Source organism: Eublepharis macularius, chromosome 8 (genome assembly GCF_028583425.1).
Source record: "Eublepharis macularius isolate TG4126 chromosome 8, MPM_Emac_v1.0, whole genome shotgun sequence".
NCBI classification, from domain to species: domain Eukaryota; kingdom Metazoa; phylum Chordata; class Lepidosauria; order Squamata; family Eublepharidae; genus Eublepharis; species Eublepharis macularius.
The window spans coordinates 98,684,385-98,711,458 of NC_072797.1; the positions used below are offsets into that span (position 1 = coordinate 98,684,385).

The 27,074-nt window shown below is 43.6% G+C and overlaps 1 protein-coding gene across 1 annotated transcript; it reads right to left on the bottom strand.

Moving 5' to 3' along the window:
* On the bottom strand, nt 1-26,885 carry ANXA1 (annexin A1). The gene is made up of 13 exons (XM_054986322.1): nt 26,782-26,885; nt 21,389-21,468; nt 19,178-19,271; nt 18,574-18,668; nt 18,158-18,271; nt 16,264-16,354; nt 15,611-15,690; nt 15,421-15,477; nt 11,937-12,030; nt 9,728-9,823; nt 5,145-5,203; nt 2,317-2,439; nt 1-375 (listed from the first exon to the last, which is right to left on the bottom strand). The coding sequence occupies exons 2-13, from the start codon at nt 21,452-21,454 to the stop codon at nt 316-318; spliced, it is 1,029 nt and encodes a 342-aa protein (XP_054842297.1). The 5' UTR covers nt 21,455-21,468; nt 26,782-26,885; the 3' UTR covers nt 1-315.
* Between the last annotated feature and the right edge of the window lie 189 nt (nt 26,886-27,074).

Sequence of the window (27,074 nt, forward strand, 5' to 3'; positions counted from 1 at the left end):
TAGAGAACATAGGTTATTTTTATTTGGAATGTCACTTTTGGCTACTCAGTTCCGTACCATTTGCATTGGTTAACCCTATAAAAGCAGATATATCTGTTCTTAATATACTTTTTGGCTTTGGATAAACATAAACAAAAAAGCAGAGATGAAGATCTACGTGCATTTTCCAGGCGACAGCTCATCCCGACATCAAGACTTGATAACGAAAACCAGAGATCCCTCTCTGTTTAAAACTTTCTTATACAAAGATATGTAACAGCTTGAACTAAAAAAAAAGTACTGGAGAGGCAGGAGGGCAGCGGAAGGATATGGTGCTCAGTAGTCCTCACCACAGAGAGCCACCAGAATGGTTTCATAATCGCCTTTTGTTTCATCCTGTATAGAGAACAGCAAAAGAGTCGTGTTATTATGGCTAAGTAACCACCTAGACTGAAAGCTCCTCATTGGCAGGCACTGTATAAGAAGAGATTTGTCCCCAAATGACTATACATTGGGTTGGATCCAGCAAACTTTTCCACTCAATTTTACCCAATTTCCCTCCGTATTACAGCTCCCCTCCCGCAATGCCTTTTGCAAATGCAGATCCCATGATTTCTCAACACAGCCTCTTTGAGTGGTGAAAGAGGATACCATCAGAAATCTTATTGGATCCAACTCACTTGGTCTTTATCTCTTTGATTTTGACTGCAGCTACAAAGCTAAGGAAAGAGTCCCTTAAACTTCAGCTTACTCTGGGTGAGTGAAACTATAAATGTGAATTATGTGACTCCAGTGTGCATGAGCATTCTTCAAGCCTTGCAGAAGCATATAGCTTAGCTCTGTTGAGAGATGGCTATCAAGCTCTAAAAAAAACCCTATAATTCAGCCAGAAATATTGTGATCGTATTTGACACTTGAGTGGATGTTAACTTTACACCAAAAACAAAGCGGATACATAAAATTAATGGTCCAGATCAGAGAAATCTTGGGACAAGGAAACCTGCTCAATAAGTGATCCATCCAGAACTCTGTTTAGCGTTCTGTCCTTGATAACCATGAGGGGTGTGGATAAGCGGCTAATTAAGTGCACCTGGTGGTTGTCCTTGATTAGGAGGCTCCTCCCCCAGCCTTAAGAAAAGGCTGGGTGGATTGAAAAGAGGGAAAGGAAGCTGAATCACAGGCGCATGGAAGTTGAGTACCTATTTGTCTAGTGGGCTTTGTTTTAGCTAAGATTAGGTCAAGCTCTTTTTTTTCTATTGCCATTGCTTTGCCTCAAGAGTGAGTATTGTTATTTTAACTATTCTCTTGAGCGAATAAATATCTTTCCTGTGTCTTGAGTGTCTGCCTGCTGTGCACAAGGGTTTCCAGCTAAGAACCCTGAAACGGGTGAGTCTGGTATAAACTGGCGGGGCATACTACTTTGGGAGAGCTTCTGGGGTACTGTGTGGCTGTTATCAGCACAAGAACCAGGCCCAGAGGGTTTGCCCACTCTTTACAGGGTGCAAACTGCCAGGAGAAAAAGTCCTGTCCTGGGTTGTTTGACCAGGTGATGTTTGCCTCCATCCCATGAAAAGCATCATTTGCCCATTTCTACACATTATGCCTCTGTTAAAGAAGCAGGATTTTTTTCTTCTCTAGACCTGTTGGCAACCCTAATAATGGCACCTAAGTAGTATGGACTATTAGGGTTTGGGTTTTTTTAACGGCTATGTATCCACTTTTCATTTTCAGTGTATCATTTTCACTTTTAAAACAGCACAGCTGGCAAAGGGGTGCCTCTGCTGTAGGATCTCTAAAGTTCTCCTACCCGTTGCTGAGCAATTGCGAAATAAACAGCAACAGGGAAGGAAAAAAACACTGAAATCACCAGCCAAGCTTGTGGTGCCAGGGTTGAAGGCCCCTGATGAAGACGGGAGATGGTCTGCTTCTAGTCAGTACTTCCCACCACTGCTCAGCTGATCAGCAGGGGGGAAAAGAGGGGAAAACTGTTAAGGTTAAAGGCAACACAGAACTTTACTGGAGATATCATGTCATGGCAATGCTCTGAGGTCACTTCCAGTGTGCCCAGAAGTGATATTATTATGTCTTTGGGTGAAGTCATGGTATTTGGGGAAAAAACAGAGTTTTGTCCAAATACTAGAGTGGTTCTGAGAGCACCAGCACCATGATGATGTCACTTCCAGGAGTGACATTAGCATGTTGCTAGTGATGACATCACTAGTGAGCACCCCAGACACCTGTTAAGTCCCCCCACACACACACCTTTTGGCAGGGAGGACATGGGGCAATCCTGTGTGGTACATATACAATTACTGCAATTTAAAACAAATTACATACCAGAAGGGCCTGGCGTAGGGATGTCTTATACTTCTCCTTGTAATATCCTTTGATCTCATTCATATCAACTTCAGAACGCGACACCATGATCCTGTTCAGCGTTTTTCTGCAAGTTCCAGAACCCTGTTAGAAAAGGAAGGAAACATGTTATCTAACTCTTTGTGGTATGGCTTAATTTTATGGCAATAGCATTTTTGCTATCTAACATTCCGAATTTTCAGAGTTGTTATGATGACTGTCCTCCAGCCTTCCAGTGGTTAGGTCATGGCAGTATCAAGAGGGCAAAGGACATACCATCTTTATTAAAGGTAAGAGGGAAATAAGTCCTTTTACATGAGCTCTTCTGCCTATTTCAGTTTAGCTTAAATAATTCTCTGACGTTCTGTCTGCTTCAGTTATTAAATTTGCATTGCAATTACTGCAATCTTCATTGCAACATAAAGCTTACATTGCAGTCCTAAACACAGTTACACTTTTCTAAGCCATTGGACTTAGAAGGGTATAACTCTGTTTAGGATTGCACTGTTACAGGTGACCCCATAAGTTTTGGTTAAGATACATCAAGGGCCATTTATGAGCATTCACCCCGATCACAGTGGCTTTTGCATTGCACCTGTTCATTTCACACTGCCTGATGCAGTTTCAATTTGGCATCTGTGCTTCATTTCAGACCCACTTTGAAGCCTCAGTGCAGTTTTGGGCTTTTGGGGCTTGGCAATCGGGGCTTATTTCTGAGGGTCAGACTACATGAGACATTTTAAATAAGTCCTGACTCTCTTTTCTTGCAGCCACACAGCAGCTGAGGGGAATACCACTTCTAAAGCCTGCAAGGACCTGATATAGCTTGGGAATGCTACATGGATGGGGGGGGTGAGAATCCTGCCTTTCACTGCTGTTTTCTGGAACTAAAATAGCTTAAGTGGGGAGTTACATACAAAACATTGAAGCTTTCACTTGGAAAACCTGTGTTTGGCTTGAAAAAAATCATACGGGGGGTAGGGTTCCCAGGCCCCTATCCCATCCTGGTGGGAGGACCCCCAGGACTTATCTGTTTTAGTCTCCGCACACACACTTTGCACGCACTCACTTCTGGAGAGGCATGATGATGCCACCTTCAGTAAGTGATGTCATCATACTGGCCATAGGTGTGCTCTCGTGCATTGCACGGGCCTAATTCTGGAACCAGCAAAATGCAGGAGCAAACCCTCAGCTGGCACAATGACGTCACTTCAAGAAGTGATGTCCTTGCATCCCACCGGGAGCATGCCTGGTGTGTGCTTTCCTGGGTTGTCTGCCAGTGGTGGGCAATTGTGGGGTGTGTCACTTTCTGCTGATCTCAAGCAATCAGTGGGCAACAGAGCAAACCCCTGGGGGATTATACACCACTGGCAGGCAACTGGTAAGGAGGGAGGCAGGAGCTCCTTTCCCCCATGCTGTGGTCCCCAGCCAAATCATTCAATCACATTTCTTGAACCTGCAGTGTGTCTGTGGGAGGACCCATTAAATAATAACAACAATAACAATAACAACAATAACAATAATAATAACTGTACTTATACACCACTTTTCTAGACAGATTAGTGCCCCACCCAGAGCAGTGAACAAATTAGTGTTATTATAATCCCCACAATACAGCCGGGGAGCTGAGGCTGAGAGGAATGGCTTACCCAAGGCTACCTCCTAATCCCATGGCAGTAGTGGGATTTGAACCAGTAGAGTGCTGATTTGCAGCTGAACCACTTAACCACTGTGCTACAGCAGCCCTTATGTAGTTAGGCTCTGAGTAGACCTGCTTAGGATTGTTCCCACACCAATCAGACTGTAGGAATCCTAATGTTCAAGTAAAATATCTTATTTCGAGTTCCAGTCACTGGGTAGTAGTGCTACCAGCCTAAGAAGGCTTCCCTCAGTGAAAGAGCCACTTAAGATGCAGGGAGGCTTCTTAGAAGAAAGGGTTCAACTTGGTTCAGTGGCATGGTATCTAGAGTTACCAACCTCCAGGTGGCTGGTGGAGATCTCCTGGAATTAAATGTGATCTCCAGTCTAAAGAGATTGGAGAAAATGGCTGCTTTGGAAGGTGGACTCTATGACACTATACGCTGCTGAGGCCTCTCCTCTCCTCAAACCCTGCCCTCCCCAGGATCCACCCCCCCCGAATCTCCAGGAATTTTCCAAGACAGAGTTGGCAACCTTAATGGTATATGTGCCACTACCTCCAAAAGAGGTTCTTTGGTATATTCTTAAGTTTTACAATTCACCTGAAATCTGTGGGAATCTTCCACGTATGCATAATGAGATAACCTCTAACCCTACTAGTCAATGGGAACATATATCATCTATTTAAAAACAGCTACATTAACTGCCAGTTTGTTTGAGTCCCATTTGATACTCTGGTTATGAACTTTAGAGCCTTGCACAACCTAGGATCTACCTGTCCAAAGTATCATCCCCTATCACTTCCCCTGCAAAAACTACAGTCTCCCTACTGCCACCGCCTAGCTTTTCCTCCACTGTGGGTGGCTTACCTGGTATCCATCACAGCCTTTTCCATCATAGCTCCCACCCTATGGAATGGGGCCTCTGAGGAGGTGAGGGGGGCACCCTCTCTAGAGACATTTGGGAAGTGCTGCAAGGCCAATGTTATTTACCAGGGGTTTTAATGGGGTGTAAGATGCCCCCCAGGAGGGACCTATGGGGGGTATTGAATATTTGAGTTTGTAAGCCACTTTGAGCCATGTGGAAAAGTGGAATATAATAAATAAATAAATTCAGCATATATCTTTAGAAAAGAGTTCCCTTTTAATCTCTATATTGGCAATATGTTTTACCTTCATTGCATGATACAGTTTTTCAGCAAAGAAACTTGGTTTGCTTGCGGCAGCTGTCACTGGAATGCAACAGAAGGTTTATTTATAACAGTAGCATAACAGAAACAACATATACGAACAGAAGCAAATACAGCTCATGAAAACTGCATGTTGTCCATGTCAGTATTTTCCACACAGAGAAAAGCTTGTATAGTTTCCCTGTTGCTGCAGCAGCTACCGATGCAACACAACAGCAATGGAGCTTCCATATGACAGGTTTTGCCATCATTTCCTTGCTCCAGCTCTTGAACACCACCTATTCCCCTCACCCTGAGCCACTAGGGCTTTTTCAGATACTTTGTTTAATATTGCAAGTTGAATATAGTTATAACATTATAATGATCAGTTTATTGGGTTCTCTGAATTCTCAGCTTTCAATTATAAAAGTTAACCCTCTAGCCCCTTTTGTTGTGGAGATATGCCTCTCCCTTTATATACAGACTTTTTAAAAAAAAATTAAAGCTGGGAATTCAGAGAACCTGATAAAACAATTGTTATAACTTTATAACAACATAACAATATTCAATTCCTAATTTAAAAATAAAAAGCTACCTATGGCAAGTAGATGAAATGGCCACCATAGGGGCAGGGGAAAGGGCTGCCATGTGGGTGGGACTAGGAAAATCCATACTTTTCCATCCACATGACGACTATCTGGGGTTAGCTGAGATCTTTCCCAAAACTTCACAGCAAAGTAGGTTTGGGAAATACTGGAGAAAAGCCAGGAAATCCTTGGGTGGTACATGAATGTTCCATGAAACTGTGGAGAAGCAGGGCAGGGGGAATGCTACAGCATAATTAAAGCAAACTACAGATTACACAGACATGCATGAAACGAAATCCAAACAGCTACATTTTGTAAGTAAAACAGCTTTGAGATAAGACAGCCTTATACAGAGAAGTAAAAAGGAGTGTGCTTAACCTTGACACTTGTTTTTCATTCTAAATCAGATTTTCCTTCATATGGTCATTTGGAAGGGATTTAAGGAAGGATTTAGGCTTGTCAGATTCCCACCAATGGTGGGCAAACAATTGGCAGTTGCAGCCTCTGCCTCTCAATCGCTGGCAATTGGTGGAAAAAGGCTAGGCCACCCAGAGGTTCCCTGCAATTAGCTGGAACCTGGCAAGGAAGCTAGGGGAATGGGTGTTAAATGCAACCAATCCCCTGACAATGACATCACTTCCAGGCAGGGCTGGATCTAGGGTTGCCCGCGCCTGGGTCAACCCAAGCCCTGTAGTCCCCTGTGCACGCACAAAGCGCGCACACTCCCAGCACTGCATGAAGACATCACTTTTGTGACGTCATCATGGGGGGCCCCTCGGGAAAAGCATGCCACCCTGCTGCCACTGGAGGGAAGGGAGCACGTGGCAAGCTGGTCACCCCACAACACGGCACACCACGGAGCTGGCAGCAGCCGCGCACATGGCTGAGTAGAGGGCTGGAAGGCTGCCTGCGCGCGTTCCCCTTCTCCACTGATGGGGCGGCCAGCATGCCACGTGATCCCTTCTCTCCAGCAGTAGGTAGCATAGGAGGCAAGCTTCCAGAGGGCACCCTGCACTGCTGCCAGCCACCCCATCAGTGGGGCAGGCAAATGGCTCGGCGGCCTTCTAGCCCTCCATTCTAGCCTGTGCAGCCACCGCCAACTCCGCAGCGTGCCGTGTTCTGGGGGGGTGGCTTGCCGCCCCCTCTTTGGTGGCACCGGGGGCAGGGTAACCCCCTGCCCCCCCTCAATCCAGCCCTGCTTCCAGGGAGACCCAGTAGTAAGAACATTGCACCAGGACCAATGTTTTAGGAATTGTTCCAAGACATAGTGAAACACTATTGTGTTTTATGCATGAAGCCAGTAAATCAGTATTCGATCCGTTCGAAATAGAGTCGGCATGGCTCTCCTGCATTCTGCACGGTCAGAAGCAGCTTCGAGTTGGAGTCTGGGTGTAATTTTACACATATCGAATACCTCGTTTGAATGAATCGATGTAGTGGCATGTTTTCCGGGGGTTTGGTTTTTTAAAAAATTCGTGATTGCGTAGTGTTGTTGCTATGCTACTTCCGCAGACCCTTCCTCATGGCCTGTGGCTGTGTACTAGTGGCGGCAGTGGCAGCAGCAAATTTCTTTTGGGGGACTGCAGGAGGGAAGGGAACAGAATATTGACTGAAGAAAGCAAGGGGAAGGGGAAAGCGGGAAGAATCTAGAGAAACAGCTGCGCTTCAGGGTTTGCCCTTTGAATGAGCTGCTGAAGATGCAAATTCTTCTTCCAGGCACAAGCCCCCCTCCCCACCCCCAACTCGAAGGCATCCTGGGAGAGAACAGCAGCAGCAGTCCACCTCAGAATGGTCTTTGGGTGCCCTCGCGTCCAGCAGGCTTGTGCCTGGAAGAAGGATTGCGTCTTCAGCAGCTCATTCAAAGCGCACACCCAGAGGCGCAGCTGTTTCTCCAGGTCCTTCCCACTTTCTCCATTCCCTTCCTTTTTGCTTTCTTCTGTCATTATTCCGTCCCATCCCCCCCAGTTCCCCAAAGAACTTATCACTTTTCCTCTGCTCCTTTCCAGTATGTGTCACCATCCTTTTGTATTCCTGTTGCATAGCCTTGGTTTTTGTACGGCATTCAAAAGCCGTCCTCCTGTGCCCCCTGACCAACATCTCCCATGCGATCTTCTCAAAGGTGTTCTCCTCTCCCCATATATCAAGGAGATCAAGCGTCTTCCGCTCTCTCCAAGATACCCCTCTGCCTCCAGGGGCTCCAACAGCAGCCATATCCATGAACCTGTTATGAGGAGAATGACACTAAACAGCACAGATCCAGAGGAGTTAGCCATGTTAGTCTGTAGTAGCAAAATCAAAAAGAGTCCAGTAGCACCTTTAAGACTAACCAATTTTATTTTATTGTAGCATAAGCTTTCGAGAATCAAGTTCTCTTCAAGTTCGGATCAGGCATCTGATGAAGAGAACTTGATTCTTGAAAGCTTATGCTACAGTAAAATAAAATTGGTTAGTCTTAAAGGTGCTACTGGACTCTTTTTGATTTTACTAAACAGCACAGTGAGGGGAAAATGCTTTTGGTGCCAAGAGGACAATTTACCTAACAGGATCGAAATCTACATCGCAGAAATGTTACCTCATTATTAGATTAAAAAGGCAGGGGTGAAGAGCTGCCATTGCAGGAGGAACACTAAACTTATTCCATATTAGCTGTTTTATGCTTCATGGCATTTTCAGTGCTGTAACTTCAAACACTGATGATCACTTTTCTGAGGGAAATCATGCATTACAAATGTATTACATTTCACAGCAGCGTTACCACAGTACCCCTGACTCTCTTCCCCACCCAAAAAAAGGACGGAATTGTTTACATATCATAGCAGCATTACTACTTCTTCGCCAAACAAAAAAGAGTGGTCATATTATAGCAGTGTTACTGCGTTTCCACTAATTTAAAAAAAAATGGTTCTCACATCACAGCAGTGTTATTGCAGTATCTCTAATAAAAAAAAAATGGTGGAAAAAGTAACAGGAGCTGAGGATGATAGACCAATCAGCTCCCAAGAAAAAAAAGGGGGGGCGGCTCAAAAGCAGAACTAGAGTATTTGAATCTGCAGTGACAGAACCCCAAATGCTCATGGCATGTCATCAGCTTTTTAAGAAAAAATTGGGGAATGAGCGCAGGTGGAAAAACCGGTTAAAACCGGTCAAACCCCGTTTCTGCTTCCCATGACCCCCCAACACATGCAGAACTCTGGAGAACATGGGAAGCAGAACTGATTCACAGACACTATAAAGTGACCATGCACAAAACACTTATGTTTGGGGTAAATTCCTAAAGAATTGGCCCCGATGTGATGCTGTTTCTTTCAGGTTGCACCAAAAGTGACATTGGCAGGCATCACTGCAAAAGGAATGTAACTGACACGCGCAACCCTCCCCTGCCAGTTGCCAGCAGGGGCCTGGCAACCCTAGAGTGATTACATTTTTTATAAACCGTCCTACGTAAGTTTTCCTATGCTCTACTAGAACCTCTCACTCGGATCTGTTTATCTTTTCTTTTTCTTTCTAACATGAAATATTAAGCACCTGACCCTCCTCCTTTTTAGTCTAAAGTAGTAATGCCCAGTCTGCCACCTGAGAATTTGACCACCTCATTCTGTTGCACATGTAGGCTAGGTCTAAGGAATACAGAGGAAGGGTCCTGGGAGCTCTTTTGAGTGGAAAGAATAGCCAAAGTTGGGGGGAGGGGGAAGCAGAGCCCTCTCTCCTCAGATTTCCTCAGCCAAAACTTGCAGCCTCCTGAGGGTATTTTTGGATTTAATCAGTTTGGACGGTTTTGCTAGCGCTCCAAAATATCTGACTAGGTCTCTGGAGCCATCTTTTTCTGCACTCTCAATGTAGCTACCATGAATTCACTTAGAAAGCAATTTGATTACTGGGAAAAGAGGAGTCTGGCTATATCCTATGTTTACTTTAAGCCACGGGCTTATTAGTTTATTTTTTTTTTTAAAGAAAGAAAATGAAGGCACAAATGAAGTAATTATGGAACCAAGTTGCCTACCAATTGCTGTCAGGCAGGCCTCAATGTCTCCTTTCAGTTCCAGGTCCAGAGCTTTGGTCATGTCATGTTTGCTATATTTACAGTATTTTTGAAAAACTGAAAACAAAGCACAAGTAACAGAAAATTTGAGCCGCACATTTACTTCCTTTGCTCTTAGATATGAACTATAAATTTTATGCAACTTCTGCAGAATGTTGAGAGTGCAAACACTGCAGCTATTCATTTCTAAACAGTTTTGTATGGTTAGAAGCAGCAAACCACAGTCAGGAAAGGAGTATCAATGGACCCTGGTACTCTTGCTTTCGGTTAAGGTTACTGTCGTTTCTTGTGCTTCTTGTCACTGCTGGCTGAGCTTAAGTCCAAAATGGTTTTCAAGTGTAGGTTTCTCTTTCACAAACCAAATGCTGTACTGAAGCCAAGCCATGGCGAGACCAGGCACACTTATGCTCCACTGAAATCTACATTGTCTGTTGCACTCCACAGCATATATTTATTAAATTTATACACAACAAACTCAGAGGAGCTTAGAGTGGCATTTCAATCTCACCCAACCAAATGAGGTAGATTAAGGTGAAAGATTATGATGTCCCCAAAATTCATAGGAGACTGAGTAGAGATTTAAATCTGAGTTTCCCACATGCAAACCACAAGACTCTAAACATTATACTATGCTGATTCCCGTAGCCCACAGTCTCTTTCCTGGACCATGATACTTTATCTCCAAGGATCTGACAAGCCACATATTCATCTATTCTGTAAAACTTTTAGGAATAAACAGATGTTCTTTATTTTACTTTATATATTAACAGACTTTTCTCAGCTTCATAATGGGGTGCAAAAACTACCATGGTGACGGCAGGAAGCAAAACAAGAATAGGTGAGATTGGCATCCACACCCTTTCCTGTGCTGCTCACTGCTGCCACTGTCCCCCCAACTCCTCCCCCCCCCCCGTAAATCTACAGCTCAGCAGGGAATGGGGGAAAGCCCTTTAAAGGGCTAAAGAGGGAGATCGTGTGCTGCCCTGCACCATTTGGGAAGTGGAGCTTAACTCTGCATTTGTCAGTTACGGCTGAACAAAGGGGGTGTCTATATGGGCTCCACCACACAGCCACTCTGTAAATTCCCCTTTGAGTCAAATTAAGACAAGTTTATTTTAAAATTCATTTTAAAAGCAAAAGCAAAAGATTTTAATAATAACAACAATAACATTTGATTTATATACCGCCCTTCAGGACAACTTAATGCCCACTCAAAGTGGTTTACAAAGTATGTCATTATTATTCCCACAACAATAATCACCCTGTGAGGTGGGTGGAGCTCCTAGAAGCTGTGACTGACCCACGGTCACCCAGCTGGCTTCATGTAGAGAAGTGGGGAATGAAAAACGGTTCTCCAAATTAGAGTCCCACGATCTTAACCACTCCTCCACTTGAAGCTAGCTGGGTGACCTTGGGCTAGTCACAGTTCTCTGGAGCTCTCTCAGCCCCACCCACCTCACAGGGTGTATGTTGTGGGGATAATAATGACATACTTTGTAAACCGCTCTGAGTGGGCATTAAGTTGTCATAAAGGGTGGTATATAAATCAAATGTTGTTGTTGTTACACCAAACTGTATTGTAGATTATATTGTGTGTGTGCATGTCATACAGTTTTTATATACAATTTACAAAGAATTAGGCACATAATCTCTACTATACCTATGAATGCTGATTTACTGTTACACAAATAACATTGAAATAAATGTGCACCTTGTCAGGAAGAAATCGTGTGAAAATAAAGAGCTGTGATTTCCATTTGCAAAATCAAAAGGGGAGTTTACTGGATGAAACAGCAAGGAAGAAAAAATTGAAATCATCTTATACTTTTGTGCTGTAATACAGAGTTCCTGATTGGACTATTGGCTGGACTGGAACTTTTTAATATAAAATGGTGTTTTTAGAGAAGACGTTTATCCAAGTGTAATGGGAAAACATCTCCCTAAGATTAGATACATTCATATTCCATCTTGTGGCAAGTGCCATAAGGAACATAGGAGGAATGGTCCCCATTTCTTAAGACCGCTGAACATTTCAGTTAGCTTGATTGAATCCATCTATTACTCGGATGAAAACTTGTTCAGATCAAGTAGCTGCATTTGTGTTTCTTGATATCTCTTGCATGTGACCAAAATCATTTTCTCCGACAAAGCTTGCTTGCTTTCCACCTACCTCTTCGGAGATGTGAGTGACTTCTTGTAGTGAGGATGTTAATGAAAACATTCACATCTGTTCCTTTTCTTCTCTCTCCAGCTTCATACATGGCCTGTTATAATAAACCAGATAAATGTACATAAGAGCCTCTAAGTATCAGCACCATTAGGTTCAATCCGAGAGAGGTAATCATGCAACAGCATTCCATTCAGAAACCAAGGCCCTTCCTTTCCCAGCACTATATCCCACAATTTAGCGCGAACTTTTCACTTTTCCATATGACGCCTAGTCTTATCCCAATTGCCATTAGATGGTGGAGATGCTGAAAGACTGTGACTTGTATAAGACCCCCTATTCAATTCTAAGCTAAGGTTCAAGCCAAGGACTTTCTAGCACTCCCTGAAAGTGGGATTATCACACTTCATAACACAACACTCTAGCCATTTCCCCATCTCTTAAAAATAGCACCACACTCATGGAATGCTGGTGGCTTTTTCGCGCAATTATGATGTCACTGTTTCCAAAATGGAGGAAGGCAGTTATGATTCCGTATTTGGGCACCACGAGAATGGAATCATATCTGCCTTCCTTCATTTTGGAAATGGTGACATTAAAAATCGTGCGAAAAAGCCACCAGCATTCTGTGAGCAGGGTGCTATTTTTAAGTTATGGGGAAACGGCCTCTCACATCTCAGTTTACACAACCAATATTTGCAATCAACATTGCTAAGATGAACACCAAGCATTTTTTTTCAGTGAGTCAATCATCAATTCTTATAGTAAATAGATGACTCATAGGATGGTTCTCATTTGTTGTAGCAACATCAGAAAAAATGAAGTGCGCCTTTGTGAAAGATGATTTGATAAACTGCCATAGGGACTTAGTCTTTTTTTAAAGACTAAAGCTGTACTTTCACAGCTGCTAATACACAGCTTTTAATGAATGTTGTAGTAATCCATTATAGTAACAATCTTTATTTACAGAACAACTTGTGATCAATATAAAAAGAAAAAAGCAATTTCACCCAGAAATTGACCCTTTTAACTTGGATTATTATTTCTTGTTTCTCTGCTTGAGTCTCCAAGGTACAAACAAAGCAAATGCCATTTAAGTACAGAAGAAAACTGCCTGCAATTTCACATATTCTCTGTTGTGATGACCTAAGTTCGTGTTACATACAAATCAATGTAGATGCAGCCTGATGGCTGCTTCAGGAAGGAGGGACTTTGAGAGCAGAACAAGATAAGGGGAGGAGATGTTTAACCCTTTGCTTGCCAGCCATTTTTTCTGCCCAGATGCTTTCATATAGAACTCCACAAGAGAAAAGAGGCTTGGAAGGTGGAATATGGAGCAGAAAAACTGCACATGGAGAAAGCATATCTTTCTTACATCTTTCTCATCAGGTTTCTAATCAAAATCACTCCCTCCAAAGTTGCTCTTGCCTACAATGGGATATAGAGCCCATTGGTGGGGTTTTGTTATATGCATTTATGTGCAACATATAGTTTTCCTTGAAGCCTAACTTCATTTGTATATTGCATGAAGAGAAATGCCTAAATTTCCTGTCCATATATGGATGGTACAATGAGGTTTAAAAGAAAATTGCTCTATTTTATTTATCAGTGATATTGCAGAACACAGAAATGGATTTTTTTCAACTTCATGATCGACTCAAAAGCTGCCTTGTTATGACCCAAGAATCAAATTTCTGTACATGAATCATCTGCAGATTGCTTCTGAAGCACATGGGCATTCAAGATCTCAGTCATCAGGGAAAGACCTTGGTCTATATACATTTGATCTATTTATGGCCTACTTTTCAACCAGATTGGCTCCCAAAGTGGCATACAATTAATGCCTTTTTTCACATCATATTTGTTCTTTGACCTTCAAGCCACAATGTTTTTTTTTTTAATTCAACAAACAGCTTTGAAATCTCCAGTTAAACATCAGTCGCAACCTGGAAAGGACATTGGATAGATCATTATGACAAGCTCCAACTTTCAATCTACTGACAGGCAGAAGTGACAAATTTCCCATGTTAGGTTGCCAGCACGTCTCCATAAATCTGCTCTTCAAAAGGCCCATACAATGTAAGAAAACCATCTTTGGAGGAAGGCTCACTCATATCATGATAAGCTTGAGGGTAAAAGCATAAGGAAAGATACCAGAGATGGGGAAAGAATGGAGGAACCTCTTGTCATGCTGTGCTCTACAGCAGACAAAACAATGAGTTTGTCCAGTGCTTCTTCCAAACCAAAGTTCAGCACATGCCAGAACCCATGAATTTTCCAGCATGTTCAAACCATTGGGGTGAGTGGAGAGGTTGGCTCATTGTGGACCACAAATTACGTCTGGCTAGTAAGCCCAGTCAAATTTGTTGACCCCTGGTTTCCATAATTCAAGTGCCACTGTTCCTATTCCTGTAACCCACTATCAGTCAAAGCTGTTGCGGCAACTTACACAAATAAAGTCATACAACAAATAATGCAATATAGCCATCAGCAAAATCAGAATCCACAGCAAAACATGTAAAATTTCCAAGGAATTGTACATACTCAAGACTAAGAAACAACATCTCAGAACATTTGCCAGTTAAGTGGGAATGGTTAAAATTAGGACTACCAACAAACTCCTTAAGGAAAAGCCTCTTTGTTTCACCGGGGAACTTCCCAGGGGTGATCTTAGTGATCTTGGGACCCTGAGCAAAAGTCCAGGAGAAGGTTCCAGAATCACTGCCAGCAGCACCCTCAACTGCGGCAAAGCCGAAGGTGGACTTCACCCTGTGCAAGGTGCATAGGAGCCACCACTGCCACCATAAGCTAGCTGCCTGAGCCCAAGGTGGGGCAGGTACAAGCAGTGACAGGAGCCTGCTGTTTTTCTCCCCCTTCTTCAGAGGGGTGGGGCCATGGGCAGCTGCCCTCCACAAGTGCAGGGTCCAGGGCAGCAGCCCCTGTTGCAGTTGCCCATTGGCTAAGAGCTTCCTGGAGCCTGCTTGTAAAGGCTGTGTACCAAAGCACTGTCGCTTAGAGAAAAATTCTCCAAGCACCACAGTCTGCTGGGGCACAAATGCTTTAAACAATATAAAGAAGAAGGGACCAGATCTGCAGGTCACCTACAGGCCTTTTCTTCAACTAGGCCTTGTCCTCCCCCAGGCCTGGAAAAGATGCTTCTGTCATGTGGGTCTGGCTGTTTAGCTGAGTCCTGGCCTTTTTAAGGAGGGCAGTCTTTTTGTTGTTGGCTTGTTTTTGAAAAATGTGTGTTAGGAAGAGGAAATTTATAAACGCAGTATATTGGGGAGAGTCACTGGATAGATAGTTTGGATAGGTAGTTTGGAGCAGTAGTAGTAAATGGTCTTGGGTCTCTTGTTCCTTAGCAAGAGGGGGAGGCATATGTTTGAGGAGAATTTATTTGCACAGAGGAGCTGTCTTTGGTGAAAGACATGGAGAGAGAAATAGCAAAGGTAGCGCACAATGACTCAGAATGCAAGGCTGTTCTTACCCGGGCATCGTTATCTGCCAGCTCATCATTCACGTGAGGATTTTCATCACGGTCACCCTGCGATAAATTAAACACTGCCTGTTAGTGCCTTTTTTAAATGCTACAGTCCTGGAATGGCTTGGAACTTCTAAAAGAGGAACTTCTGATTCTGTTCCAGGTTAGTTTACCATGTGTGGTTGAAACTGCATACCTTTACTAGGGCAAGCAAAGCTTTCTGGAAGTCTCCAGATGTGTCTGAGGCAATGTCTTTGGCAAGATCTCTCTTATAAACTGCAAAAAATGAACACACTCTTGAATCACATGGCCTTAAAGAAAATAATCATCATGTTAATGACTCGTTCTCAAACAGTTGATATTTTTATTTCCTGTGTCATCTTGAGAAAATGCGCCCTTTGAAAAAAATGTGTCCTTCATTCACATAGAGTTGTGAATCTCCCAACACAGAGACATCATCTCAATGGGGGAAATGTGTGTGTTTGGAAAAGAAACAGGCACTCTAGTCAACATCACACTTCACTTATAAGTTCAAAAAACTGCTCTGTGATCAGTCAGGTCATTGGTCCCTCTCGCTCAGTAATGGTGGTTTAAGGTCTCAAGCAAGGAAAGTCTTGTTCAGCTGAACAATCAGCTGCAAAATACCCCCAATAGCAAAAGGATGGCAAGGTTGCATTCTGGTGTTTCATGTGCTTTGCTGACCAGATACCTATAGGATTCTTCGATGCGATGACAAGACATGCCCTTTCCTGCTTAGAAGGTAATAAAAAACAGAATAGTTCAGCAGAAGTCTCCTTCCTGCAACAGCATGTTCCTTAAGTTATTGTTTAAAAACTACCAGGAAATTACCTTCCTGATATGCTCTGCTTGCTGCTCTGATTTCTTTGTTGTTCCTTGTTGTCAGAATCTCAATTAAAGTTGCTTCATCTGTTCCAAGCCCCTGTTTGATAATAAATCAGTTGATTTCATTTAGGAAATGAAAAATCAAGAGGCAAAAAAAACCCCATAAGCAACAATGACATATTCATTTAAGGTTCAAAATTGTTTTGGCTTCAGCTGGTGAACGTAAACTGCAGTTTAAGGGAAGTGGGGGCAGAATGCTCATTTGCACTATAAACAACTCTCTTCTGCAAGAACAAGTATCAGATCAGATCATTCAGGAGAGAGGCTCAAAAGCTATTTGAACCTCACATACAAAAATACTCAGAGAATGTTTTATTATAAGAATTAATTATTAGAAGTTATTAAAAATTTAAGTAATGAGAGGCAGCATTAAGCATATTTTTTCAGTAACATTCAAATATATCTGCATGTCGCAGACAATCAGTAATCAAATACTTAGAAATCTTGACCAGTCACAGGGGCCACATTTGTCAGGGATGATAGGATAACTGTTTATTGCATGTTTTTAGCCACGCAAAAGCCTTTCTAGAATTACTGGGGAAAGATGCAGCCAGGTGAAACTGTAAGGATTAGTCTTCTACTATAATTGTGTGATGTGTCCCTAATTCCTTGTGAGTAAGACCATACAGACAGCACGGACTACAGGCAGAACTTAAGCATTCACGGGAAGGGTGGGGTAAAAATCTAATAAAATAAATAAAAGTGCCCTTGCACATTGCTTGTGTCAGTTGTGTGTATCAAGTCCAAATCACAATCTCATAAACCCGTGGTCTGGAAATGCACAGAAATGCAGCTATCTGTTGATATACCAGTGCTGGTGTGAATCTGAAAACTGGTCATCATTGGTGGTCTTAGTTATTCAAGGGCTCAAGACAAAGGCAAAGCATTCTTTTTATCACACCCTTCTCTTAAGGAACAGGTACAGGCAGGCTTTGGAAAAGGGCATGGCTAAGCAGCAACTCCTGCCAGGGAGCCTGGCAGTATCCACAGGCTAGAAACGGTAGTAGTGGCTTGTGCCAGCCCATTAGCCACTTGGGGCACCTCTTGCCAGCTTCTTCCAATCTCTTCCTAATGGCTCAGGTCCACCTGCTTTGTGCTAGGAAGGTGTGAGCCTCTATGAGCAGAGAGTGGATACAAGCTGCTGCCAGCCAGTAGGCATCATTGTATACAGGGTGGCAGATACAAGCCAGCAGCCCTGGCTTACCCAGGGCCAGGTCAGCTCCTGGTGAATCAGCAGCAGGGCAAAGCTGGTGAGAGTTACTAGGTGGCAGGGGGCTGAGAGCTGCTGTCATCCAGCAAGCACCACTGCCAGGATGCCTGATGGGAGCTTCCACACAGTCAGCAGCCCTCCCTCCCTCCCTGCCTCCTCCATCTGTTGGTTTAGGCCCTTTTCCAAAGCTGTTTTGGCCTCAAGTCTGCCACTGGCTGATTGCTGCCACTGATCTGCCTGAGAGTCGGGCAGCTGCTGGCTGAACAGTCAAGGTTGCCAAAGGGGCCACTGGTCTGCTGCTAGTGCTTGGGCAGCATTTGGACCAGCTACACTGTTAGGAACCCCCCACAGTTCAAGGCTGCAGTAGCTGCCCCGGTTGCTTCATGGCTAAGCCTGCCCCTGTATGGGATCCAGCTGATCAAGTGCATAAATAATAATGATTCTGATTGTAGCTGACCTGATACTCTTGGCAGGTTAGTTGGAGCCAATGGAACCCACTCAATGTCCTCTCTCCTTTCAACTAGCATGCACATTGGGCAATATGCATGGGATTTGCTTTCAGGTCATTAGTCTCAAGGACCAGCTTTCCTTCTGGAATAAGGGCCAATCAGGCCCTGTCCTCACACATACCTTCATGGCAGCCCTGAGCTCATCAGCATCAAAATGGGCTGGAGTCTTCAGCAGTGCCAGAATCACCTCTTCCAAGGGGCTTTTGAGTGCTTTTTTCAAGCTGTCTTCCAGAGGCTAAGGGGGAAAGCAACAAAAAATTCAACTTGAACACACCTTCTGAATATTATGATTTTCCCCCAACAGGAATATAATTCTTACAAGTCTTGTTCGTTCAGTCAGTCTTTTTTTTTTGTCCATCAAACCACACCAAGTTTGTCTCTTGATATCATGAATAAAACCAAGAAGATCCTAGACCCCTAGAGCCTGATGACCTCATTTCTTTTATTGCTCTTCTTGCTTCAGCCCTATTGTCACAGACCCAGATGATGCCAAATATAAACTCCTTGCGGAGGACGGTCTTTTCCTATAGACTGTACCTTTCCCTTTAATTGCAAGTAGGCATCTTTGATCTGCTGGCGCTGGCTGTTAGTTCTTCGGGTGCAAATATCAATGATGGTTTGTTCATCAACCCCTGCAAAGAGGATTGTAAGAGGTTACAGAATCATTTTATTTTTCAGTATGCAAAAGATTATTTTTATCAAAGCAGTATACTGATATCAATTAAGGACAGGGACCAAATTCCTCATTGTTTTCACAAACATATTCTGCTGCTCCAAAATCCCCCTTTTCAACATCTTTTAAAAATGCTCTATGTTACGCTTTTCATTTAGATGTTTCAGTCGCCCTCGCAAGCCCCAGTATGTCATCATGCAGCAGGTGTGATTAACTGTAGTCATCTCACACAGAACAATGCCACCTCACAAGTCATGATAATTTGGAACTTCAAAATCTCTCTGTGCATAGAAAGATAATTGCCTCCCCTGGTGTGTTAGGTTTCCATATGCAGGAAAATTTTGGTGGGAGTGACCATATAACATACAATTTACCCATTTACTCACAGGCTGTACCACCTCCCAAGCAAGATACTTTGAGTCATTTCAGTACCATCTAAACCTTTATTTCAAGGAATGTCTTTCTTACCTTTAGCAGTTATGGCTTTGTCCAGTGCCGCAGCATCAGCTGAAGGATTGAAGTTTGGGTAGGCATTGACTGCTGAACCACTTTTAGAATTTTTCTAAAATAAAGCAACACTGAGTAACAATAAAGGAGCTACTTGCAGTCATTAATTTAAGTGGGGATCATTGTCCCAATCCACAGTTATGAGACTGACTCCATTAATAAAAAACACCAGAAAGCTTTTAGAGAGAATTACTAAGTTAAGCCCCTTGGCACAGAGTGGTAAGCTGCAGAGCTGAAGCCCAAGCTCTGCTTACAACCTGAGTTTGATCCCAGCGGAAGCCGGGTTCAGGTAGCCAGCTCAAGGTTGACTCAGCCTTTCATCCTTCTGAGGAAAGTAAAATGAGTAACCAGTTTCCTGTAGGTAAAGTGTAGATGACTCAGGAAGGCAATTGCAAACCACCCCATTAAAAGTTTACCAAGAAAATGTCGTGATGTAATGTCCCCCCATGGGTCAGTAATGACTCAGTGCTTGCACAGGGGACTACTTTTACCTTTTTTCTTTTTTTTACTAAGTTCAGCAGCATCTGTTTCTTACATAAGCTCAGCTGAAGTGAACAGAAAGTGAATTCAAAGACCCTGGCCCTCTGCAGTCCCCAACAGATGAGAATCAAGCGGCTGTCTGGAGGGATCAGTGTGAGGTCTCTGCAGCTACCATTTGGTGGACAAGCCCATGTGACGGACTGCACTTTTTAAAAGCCTGGAAGTGCTGTACAAATAGCTGAAGGACTGTTAAAGGGGGTAATCCTTCACAGACACAGAAAGTTTGAGTGACAGGCTACTCTAAGGAGTCTGATTGGGTAGCATGAGCTGGAAAGAGGAGAGTCTGTTTTCAGTCCTAGCTGAGAGAAATCCAGCATGAAGAGCTGGGAGATGGAGTCTAACTGAAAACAGTTTAACACCAACAAGAGAACTGGGGAAAAGTTGGCAAAGAAGTTTGGGAAGTAGGTGCAGACTCCCAAATGAGCTAAAGAAAAGGGGATAGATCTTCTAAGGAGAGGAGATTTTCCCTACCCAGTCAAACAGGGAAGTAGCTCTGGAGAGTGGAGAGATCCCTGGTCAGGTGTGGGTGGAAACTGCCTGTGGAGCCCTTAAGATTCAGTTAAAAACTGAAGGAAACCCCAATCCCCTTCTCTTCAAACAGTTTGAAGAGAACTAGAAAGTGTGTACCAGTATTTTTAAATCCAAAAGAGAAAGAGAATACTAAAAGAAAGTGTGCTAAAGAAAAGGAATGTATCTGTGAAGAACATAAGAACTAAAGTCTGTGCATGTACTGATTTGACCTCAGAGATATCTATGTTGAATTACTTCAGAAATTTTCAACCCCTACTTTCACCTGACCTTTCCCCTCTAAAATAATTTCTTTAAAAAAAATTTAAAAACACCACTGGTCCCATTTCTGATGTTTAAGGATGAAGAAGAGGAAAAGAGGATGAGAGAACCTAATAGCCCAATTTTTCACAATTCAACTATCAGGTGATAACCTCAGAAATTATAGGACCCTTCATAACATTTTGTTCAATTCAATTCCTATTATTCAGTGGCTGAAAAATGCCCCAATTTCAACAATAATTAAATTCAATAAGCAGTTGTTTGCATGTATGACTAAAGGATCTCCCACTATCATCTTGAATTAGGGGTTGAATCACTGGCCGTTTTCACACTGTCTATAAATTGCGCAAGACTCACAGAAGGCTGCCAGCTTCCTCGGTGATTTTTGACGCCATCTGTTTACAAAACGCCACAAACAGTGATTTACGGCGTTTTGTAATGGATGGTGTTAAAAATTGCGCGAGGGAGCCGGCAGCCTTCCATGAGTCTTGTGTGATTTATAGACAGTGTGAAAATGGCCACTGATTCCAACCAACATCAGTCATTACGAGAACATAGCCAAAACCAGCATTAATTCCTTATCAGTCAATCAGAAATACATGTGTGTAGGTCTTGGTTTGCACAGCCTTACATGCATGGATTCTTATTCCTAATACATCTTATACAACATACCAGCACTTATTTTTACATTTGTTCAAGTAAGAATGCTACGAATTGTTAATACTGGGATTCTTACAGAATCCTGTTCTGACCAATGTTAGTTGACATGCAGTTTAAGCATTCTACTTGTGCTGTTATGTAACTAAACTGATTTATGTCATTTGCATTTAATTCTGTTCTTACAACGTATTGTGGTTCTTCATTGTCTATAAAATAGGCCTGCTTCAGAAATTCCGATACAAAAGACATGTTGATTCAAATTTCTGCAAAGAGAAAACAAAAGCATACATTATAAAATTTACTTCTTACAGTCTACAGATCATCTGTGCATTATGCCTTCAGGTCATTCTGACAGCCATGAAATAAGAGAACACACACACACAAGCTGATCCTCATTTGCAACCCCAACCGGAATGAAGAGGCAGACACAGACTTGGATTAAAGGGCCGTTTATTAAAATGACCATAACTTAACAAGGCAAGGGCCAACTAAGCGGTACATGTCAAGCCACGGGGTCAACTCCGGACCTACCGCCTTGACCTGCCTGGGCGAGCCCCAAAGCCCCGAGTGTAGGCCATCCTATGAATGGCTGCAACCCGGCCAGCCAGGCAATGGATCCCCCCAACAAGCACCTAATGCCACAGCTGTACAGCATGAGGAGAGGCCTTGTGTTTGGGGATCCCCGCAGGCTAGCCGTCAACAAGCATACCACACTAAATGGCAGGCCCTGTTCCCCACCCTTGGGGAAGCGCCACTGGGTGCTCACCATCCCGCACCCTATTCCCAAAATCTCCTGCCACCGCATTCTGACAGCCATGAAATAAGAGAACACACACACACAAGCTGATCCTCATTTTATACTGGGTGGTGTTCTGCTAGGTCAGAAGCAGGACAGAAGTTTCTCACATGCTACTTTTTACCCAGACAGTGTTACATCTGTAGGGAAACTTGTAGTGGGAGAGTTATATGTGACCTGTAGGCTGCCAATCAGCCCCAGCTGATCTGAGCAAGAAAAAACACTCACATCTTGTTAACTTGCTGTATCCTTATTTGTGGCCCAGTGGGTCTACTCACTAATGAGGGGCAGTAAAGCAATAACACAGTATTCATCTATTTTATAAGGCAAATTTAAGATTGAAAGATTGCTCAAGTCAGGTCAAGTCTGAGAAGAGAATGGCATTGAGGTCTTAAGAACATAAGTAGAACCTCGAGATCAGACCATTGGTCAATCAAGTCCAGCATACTGTTTCTCAAAGCTGTCAATCAGAGCCAAACAGGGTAGAGAGGCTGAGGTTCTCCCCTGGGGCTGCCTCCCAGCACTGGTATTCAGAGATGTACGGACTCTGTATGTGAAGGTTCTTTTCAGTCCCTGTGGTTAGTGGTCATTGATGGTCCTCACTAGAGATGGGCCCGATCTGAATTACGATTTCAAAAAAACCCCGATTTTGGCATTTGCGCCATCATGACTCAGCTAATCGGTTCCATCCACGGCATCCGTTCCAGCAGTCAGGAATTTGCTTGTTCCGGACTTGATTGGATGGGTCAGTTTCTGTTCGGAATTGCAGACACTCTGGCACCAGTAATTTATTTCCGGGGCAACGGAGTCAGGGGAATGAGCTGTGTTTGCCCTCCTTCTGTCGCCCTCGAAACATGAATGGAAGCCCAGCTTTCCTTGATTAGCAGGCTTCCTTCCAACCACAGAGGCTGGGAGGCTGCCCGCGCCGTTCGCCTTTCCCCAGAACAAGGGGCGGCCAGCTTGCAGGAGAAGCAAAAGGCAGCACAGGTGGCTGGGAGGCCGCCTGCGCCGTTCGTCTTTCCCCAGGACAAGGGGCGCGTGGGCAAGCCAGCCGCCCCTTGTCCTGGGGAAAGGCAAAAGGCAGTGCGGGTGGCTGGGAGGCCGCCCGCGCCGTTCGTCTTTCCCCAAGACAAGGGGCACGTGGGCAAGCCGGCCACCCCTTGTTCTGGGGAAAGGCAAAAGGCAGCGCGGGAGGCTGGGAGGCCGCCTGTGCCGTTCATCTTTCCCTAGGACAAAGGGCGCGTGGGCAAGCCGGCCTCCCCTTGTCTTGCGGCGCAGGAGAATGGCTCAGGCAGCCTCCAAGCCACTCGCACTGCCGCCAGCTCCGCAGCGCACCAGGACAGCTGGCTTGCTGTGTGGGCGGGGGGGGGACGACTCAGGAGCGCACGCATGCATGCAAGAGCCTGACTACGGTTGCCCTGGGCACTGGCAACCATACATCCGGCCCTGGGAATGTCCCCTCCCTGAGGGGAGGCAGCTCATTGCCCGGTTAAAAACTCCCCCCCTCTACTGTAAGTGTGTGTGTGTGTGTGTGTGTGTGTGTGTGTGTGTGTGTGTGTGTGTGTGTGTGTGTGTGAATGTCCCCTCCCTCCCCCTGCCCGCCAGGCCTAGCGGCCGCTGCCACCAACCACCATTCCTATATCGCTGGAAACAGAGGGGCACCCTCCTGCTTTGGCCTCCCCGATTCCCGATTCTGGACCAGAAACAAGACTTGATCGATTAGAATCGGCTACCTGCGTTTGGCGGCAGCCCAGATCCACGAATGGCTAGATCGGAATTTTTTGTTGGATCGTGCCCATGTCTAGTCCTCACTTTCTTGGGTCTGCCTAATCCCTTTTAGAGTTATCTCTGTTTGTGGCCATCACTACCTCCACTGGCAATGAATTCTACAGTTTAATTACTTGTTGACTAAAGTAGTACTTCCTTTTGTCTGTCCTAAACTGTTTATCAACAATTTCATTGGGTGCACCTGAGTTCTAGTATTATGGAAGAGGGGCAGAGGAAGCTTCCTCTATCTAATTTCTCCATCTCATGCATATTTATATAAACCTCTCTCATGTCTCCCCTTAGCCTTTTCTGGACTAAAAAGTCCCAGACTCTTCAGCCTTCCCTCATAGGAAAAGTTCTCCCAACCCCAAAATAATCTTGGGTGCCCTCCTTTGTACTTATTCCAGCTCTGCAATATCCTTTTAGAGATATGGTGACCAGAACTTCACACAGTATATCAAATGAGGCCATGCTATAGATCTGTACAGGGGCATTACAGTATTGAAAGTTTTAGTTTCAATCCCTTTCCTATTTATTCCTAGCATGGAGCTGGCCTTTTTCACCACTGAGGTTATAGCTTCAGACCCATCACTCTTCCACATCATGGCTCAACTATACTAGTAGTCCCAATAAAGTGTAATAAGTAACACACCCTTCATAATTTTACAAAAAATCCTTAGCTGTAGTCTGACTACCAGGTATTTTGAATTATGTGGTAGATCAATCTTCAGCATTCAGTTCTAGAAAAACAAAAGCACCTAGGTTTTCTCATCAATGTTCAAAATAGTTGGGATGTTCTAGTGCTGCTGAGATACTGGTATTGTGTGTAATTAGGAAACTACTTTATTAAATAGCTGGTCCAAGACATAAATTCCCACAAAATGGCTTCCTTTCCAGTTATGTGCAGGTTAACTTGCTTTAGTGAGATTTGGAGACAGTCTTCTACAGATTCCTGTATAATCAACTCCACCTTCGCTTAGACTTTAGCACAATAGCAGGTACTAAGCTAAGGAGTATGAAGAAAGGTCTGGCAGTGTTACCATTCCCCCAGGCCACTAACATTCAGGGGTTCAGCAGAGTTTCAAGGCTGAAGGGATTCCCGATCATCCCATATGGGTTAGTTTGGACAAGTCTCCTTTCAACATTCAGATTAGTCAGGGTGTTTCTCTATTATACCTTACACTTCTGCACTCCAAACCCATGAAGACATGTAGATGAACTATGTAGTTAGGGTGAAAATAGAGGACAGGGCCAAAAACTTGCCCTATTCCATCTCCCCATCATAGTTAATTGCACAGAGAGAGCCTGACGAATTCTTGTTTGGCCCATATAATGATCCACTAGCCCTTGCTAGTGGAATGGCAGTGTGGAATGAGTGGAAGGGCAGTGTTCTAAAGCTGCAGGACGCTCAGTTCCAGGGCACACCACGCCACCTGCATTAACTGGCTAATTTATTTATGAAGCCCCACTCCTTCATCTCATTCTTTTGAGCAGGGACACAGCAAAGTTACTTCTGCAGTTGAGGAAGTGAGGTGAAGGTCTCCTGAAATGAGTAAGAAGTGGAATGGAGAAGCACAGACAAATACTTCAAATCTTGTATCCGTGGTCCACTTAGGAACGCTTGGGAAGTTATATTTTTGAAGACATTTTACAGTTGACATGCATGTGTTATATGAATTAAATAACACATGGATTTCACTGGATGGTCCATGAAACGCAGACCTCCAAAGCCACTGTTTTGGAACAGATGGCTGCAAATGTTGTCTTGTTAGGGAAGAACTGTCAGGACAACAACAACAACAACAGATTTATATAACGCCCTTCAGGACAACTTAACACCCACTCAGAGCAGTTTACAAAGTATGTTATTTTTATCCTCAAAACAATCACTGCATGAGGTGGGTGGGGCTGAGAGAGCTCTGAAAGAACTGCAACTGACCCAAGGTCTCTCAGCTGGCTTCAAGTGGAGGAGTGAGGAATCAAACCCAGCTCTCCAGATTAGAGTCCCGCACTCCTAACCACTACACCAAACTGGCTCAATGCACCTATCTGTCAGATTGAACAAAATGTTTGTATAAAAGACATGAGAAGGATTTCTGTGTTTGTAAATGTGAACCACAACACTTCAGCTACAGGAGTGTGTAAGCATTTGTTTCAGTTCTTAGCAGCATGTTCATTAAGAAGTATTTCCCAGTTTTCAGTAGGATTTGGTCTCAAGCAAATGTGCCAAGGATCACAATTTGTATGTCAAAACTTTCTCACAGCAAACACAGGACTATTTTTGTCATCACCCTACACTTCTGTAAAATTCCAACAAACAATATGAATGGGCCAAAAGCTTGAAAAACCTGTCCAAAACAAAAGAACCACAAACGAGGAACAAGCAGCCTCACCCATCTTTGAATGCATTTGTGGAAAGTCTGAGCAGATCAGCAGTGAGATTCTGCCACTCTTACTCATACTTAGAACAGTTAACTACATAAAAACTAATTAATGGGTAAGCAATTACTTCCTTTGCATGCCCCAAGATCATATGTTAGTGGACAGCTAAAGTTGACAAGAAAGTGACAGCACTGCTAGTGTTAAATAGTTAAGCAATGTCATCATAACCACTTTTTTTTTAAAAAAACCATTTAAGGAAGACAGGCACATTTTTTCCCTCTAACTCACTTGTTAGAGGTTAAAAATAATTTGCTTTTCCATAGTAACCCCCCTCCTCCACCAGCACAAACATCTTTGGTTCTGAAAGTTTTAAAATGTTGTACGTACTTAGAGGGGGAAAGTAAACTAACATTCGTAGTTTTGAAGTTATACAGCATTAATGGCCCCAGTGAGTCGAAAACATACAGCCTGCAGACAACTTAGTTCATTCACTTGGAGACAAACCCCAATCCTAGCTCTGCACACACATTCTTAGAAATAATATAAATAAGAAACATTCAATAAACAGGATTCCAACAACATATTTCTACAATCAACAAACATGAAGAAAAACTTTTTTAAAAAGTCATACCTTTTGCTTTTCAGATCCCTGAAATGCTATTGCCTGGTCTGGAAAATTACAGACTGAGGGACTAAAGCTTTAGGCTTGTGGTTTTTATAAAGCCATCAGGAAGCCGCACCTAGCAACCAACGTTTATTCCTACAACTCTTCTGATTGGTTGCTCTGTGGCAGAAGGCTAAACATGAGATCTAGCCAAAAGACACACCCAGATGACTTTGAAACAAAACTGCCCACTCAAAAGAAGAAACGGATTTTTCAGTAAAAACTGCCAGGCCATGAATGGAGGCAAATTAGTACTAATG

Bases quoted from the DNA above. Each gene is read 5' to 3' on its own strand.
- ANXA1 (XM_054986322.1), bottom strand. From the start codon at position 21,454: ATGTCTTTTGTATCGGAATTTCTGAAGCAGGCCTATTTTATAGACAAT. The intron at 15,478-15,610 runs GTATGCAGTTTC...AATTTATCGCAG, and splicing joins CTTTGCTTGCCCTAGTAAAG to GGTGACCGTGATGAAAATCC. The intron at 376-2,316 runs GTATGTAATTTG...TTCTCTATACAG, and splicing joins CCCTACGCCAGGCCCTTCTG to GATGAAACAAAAGGCGATTA.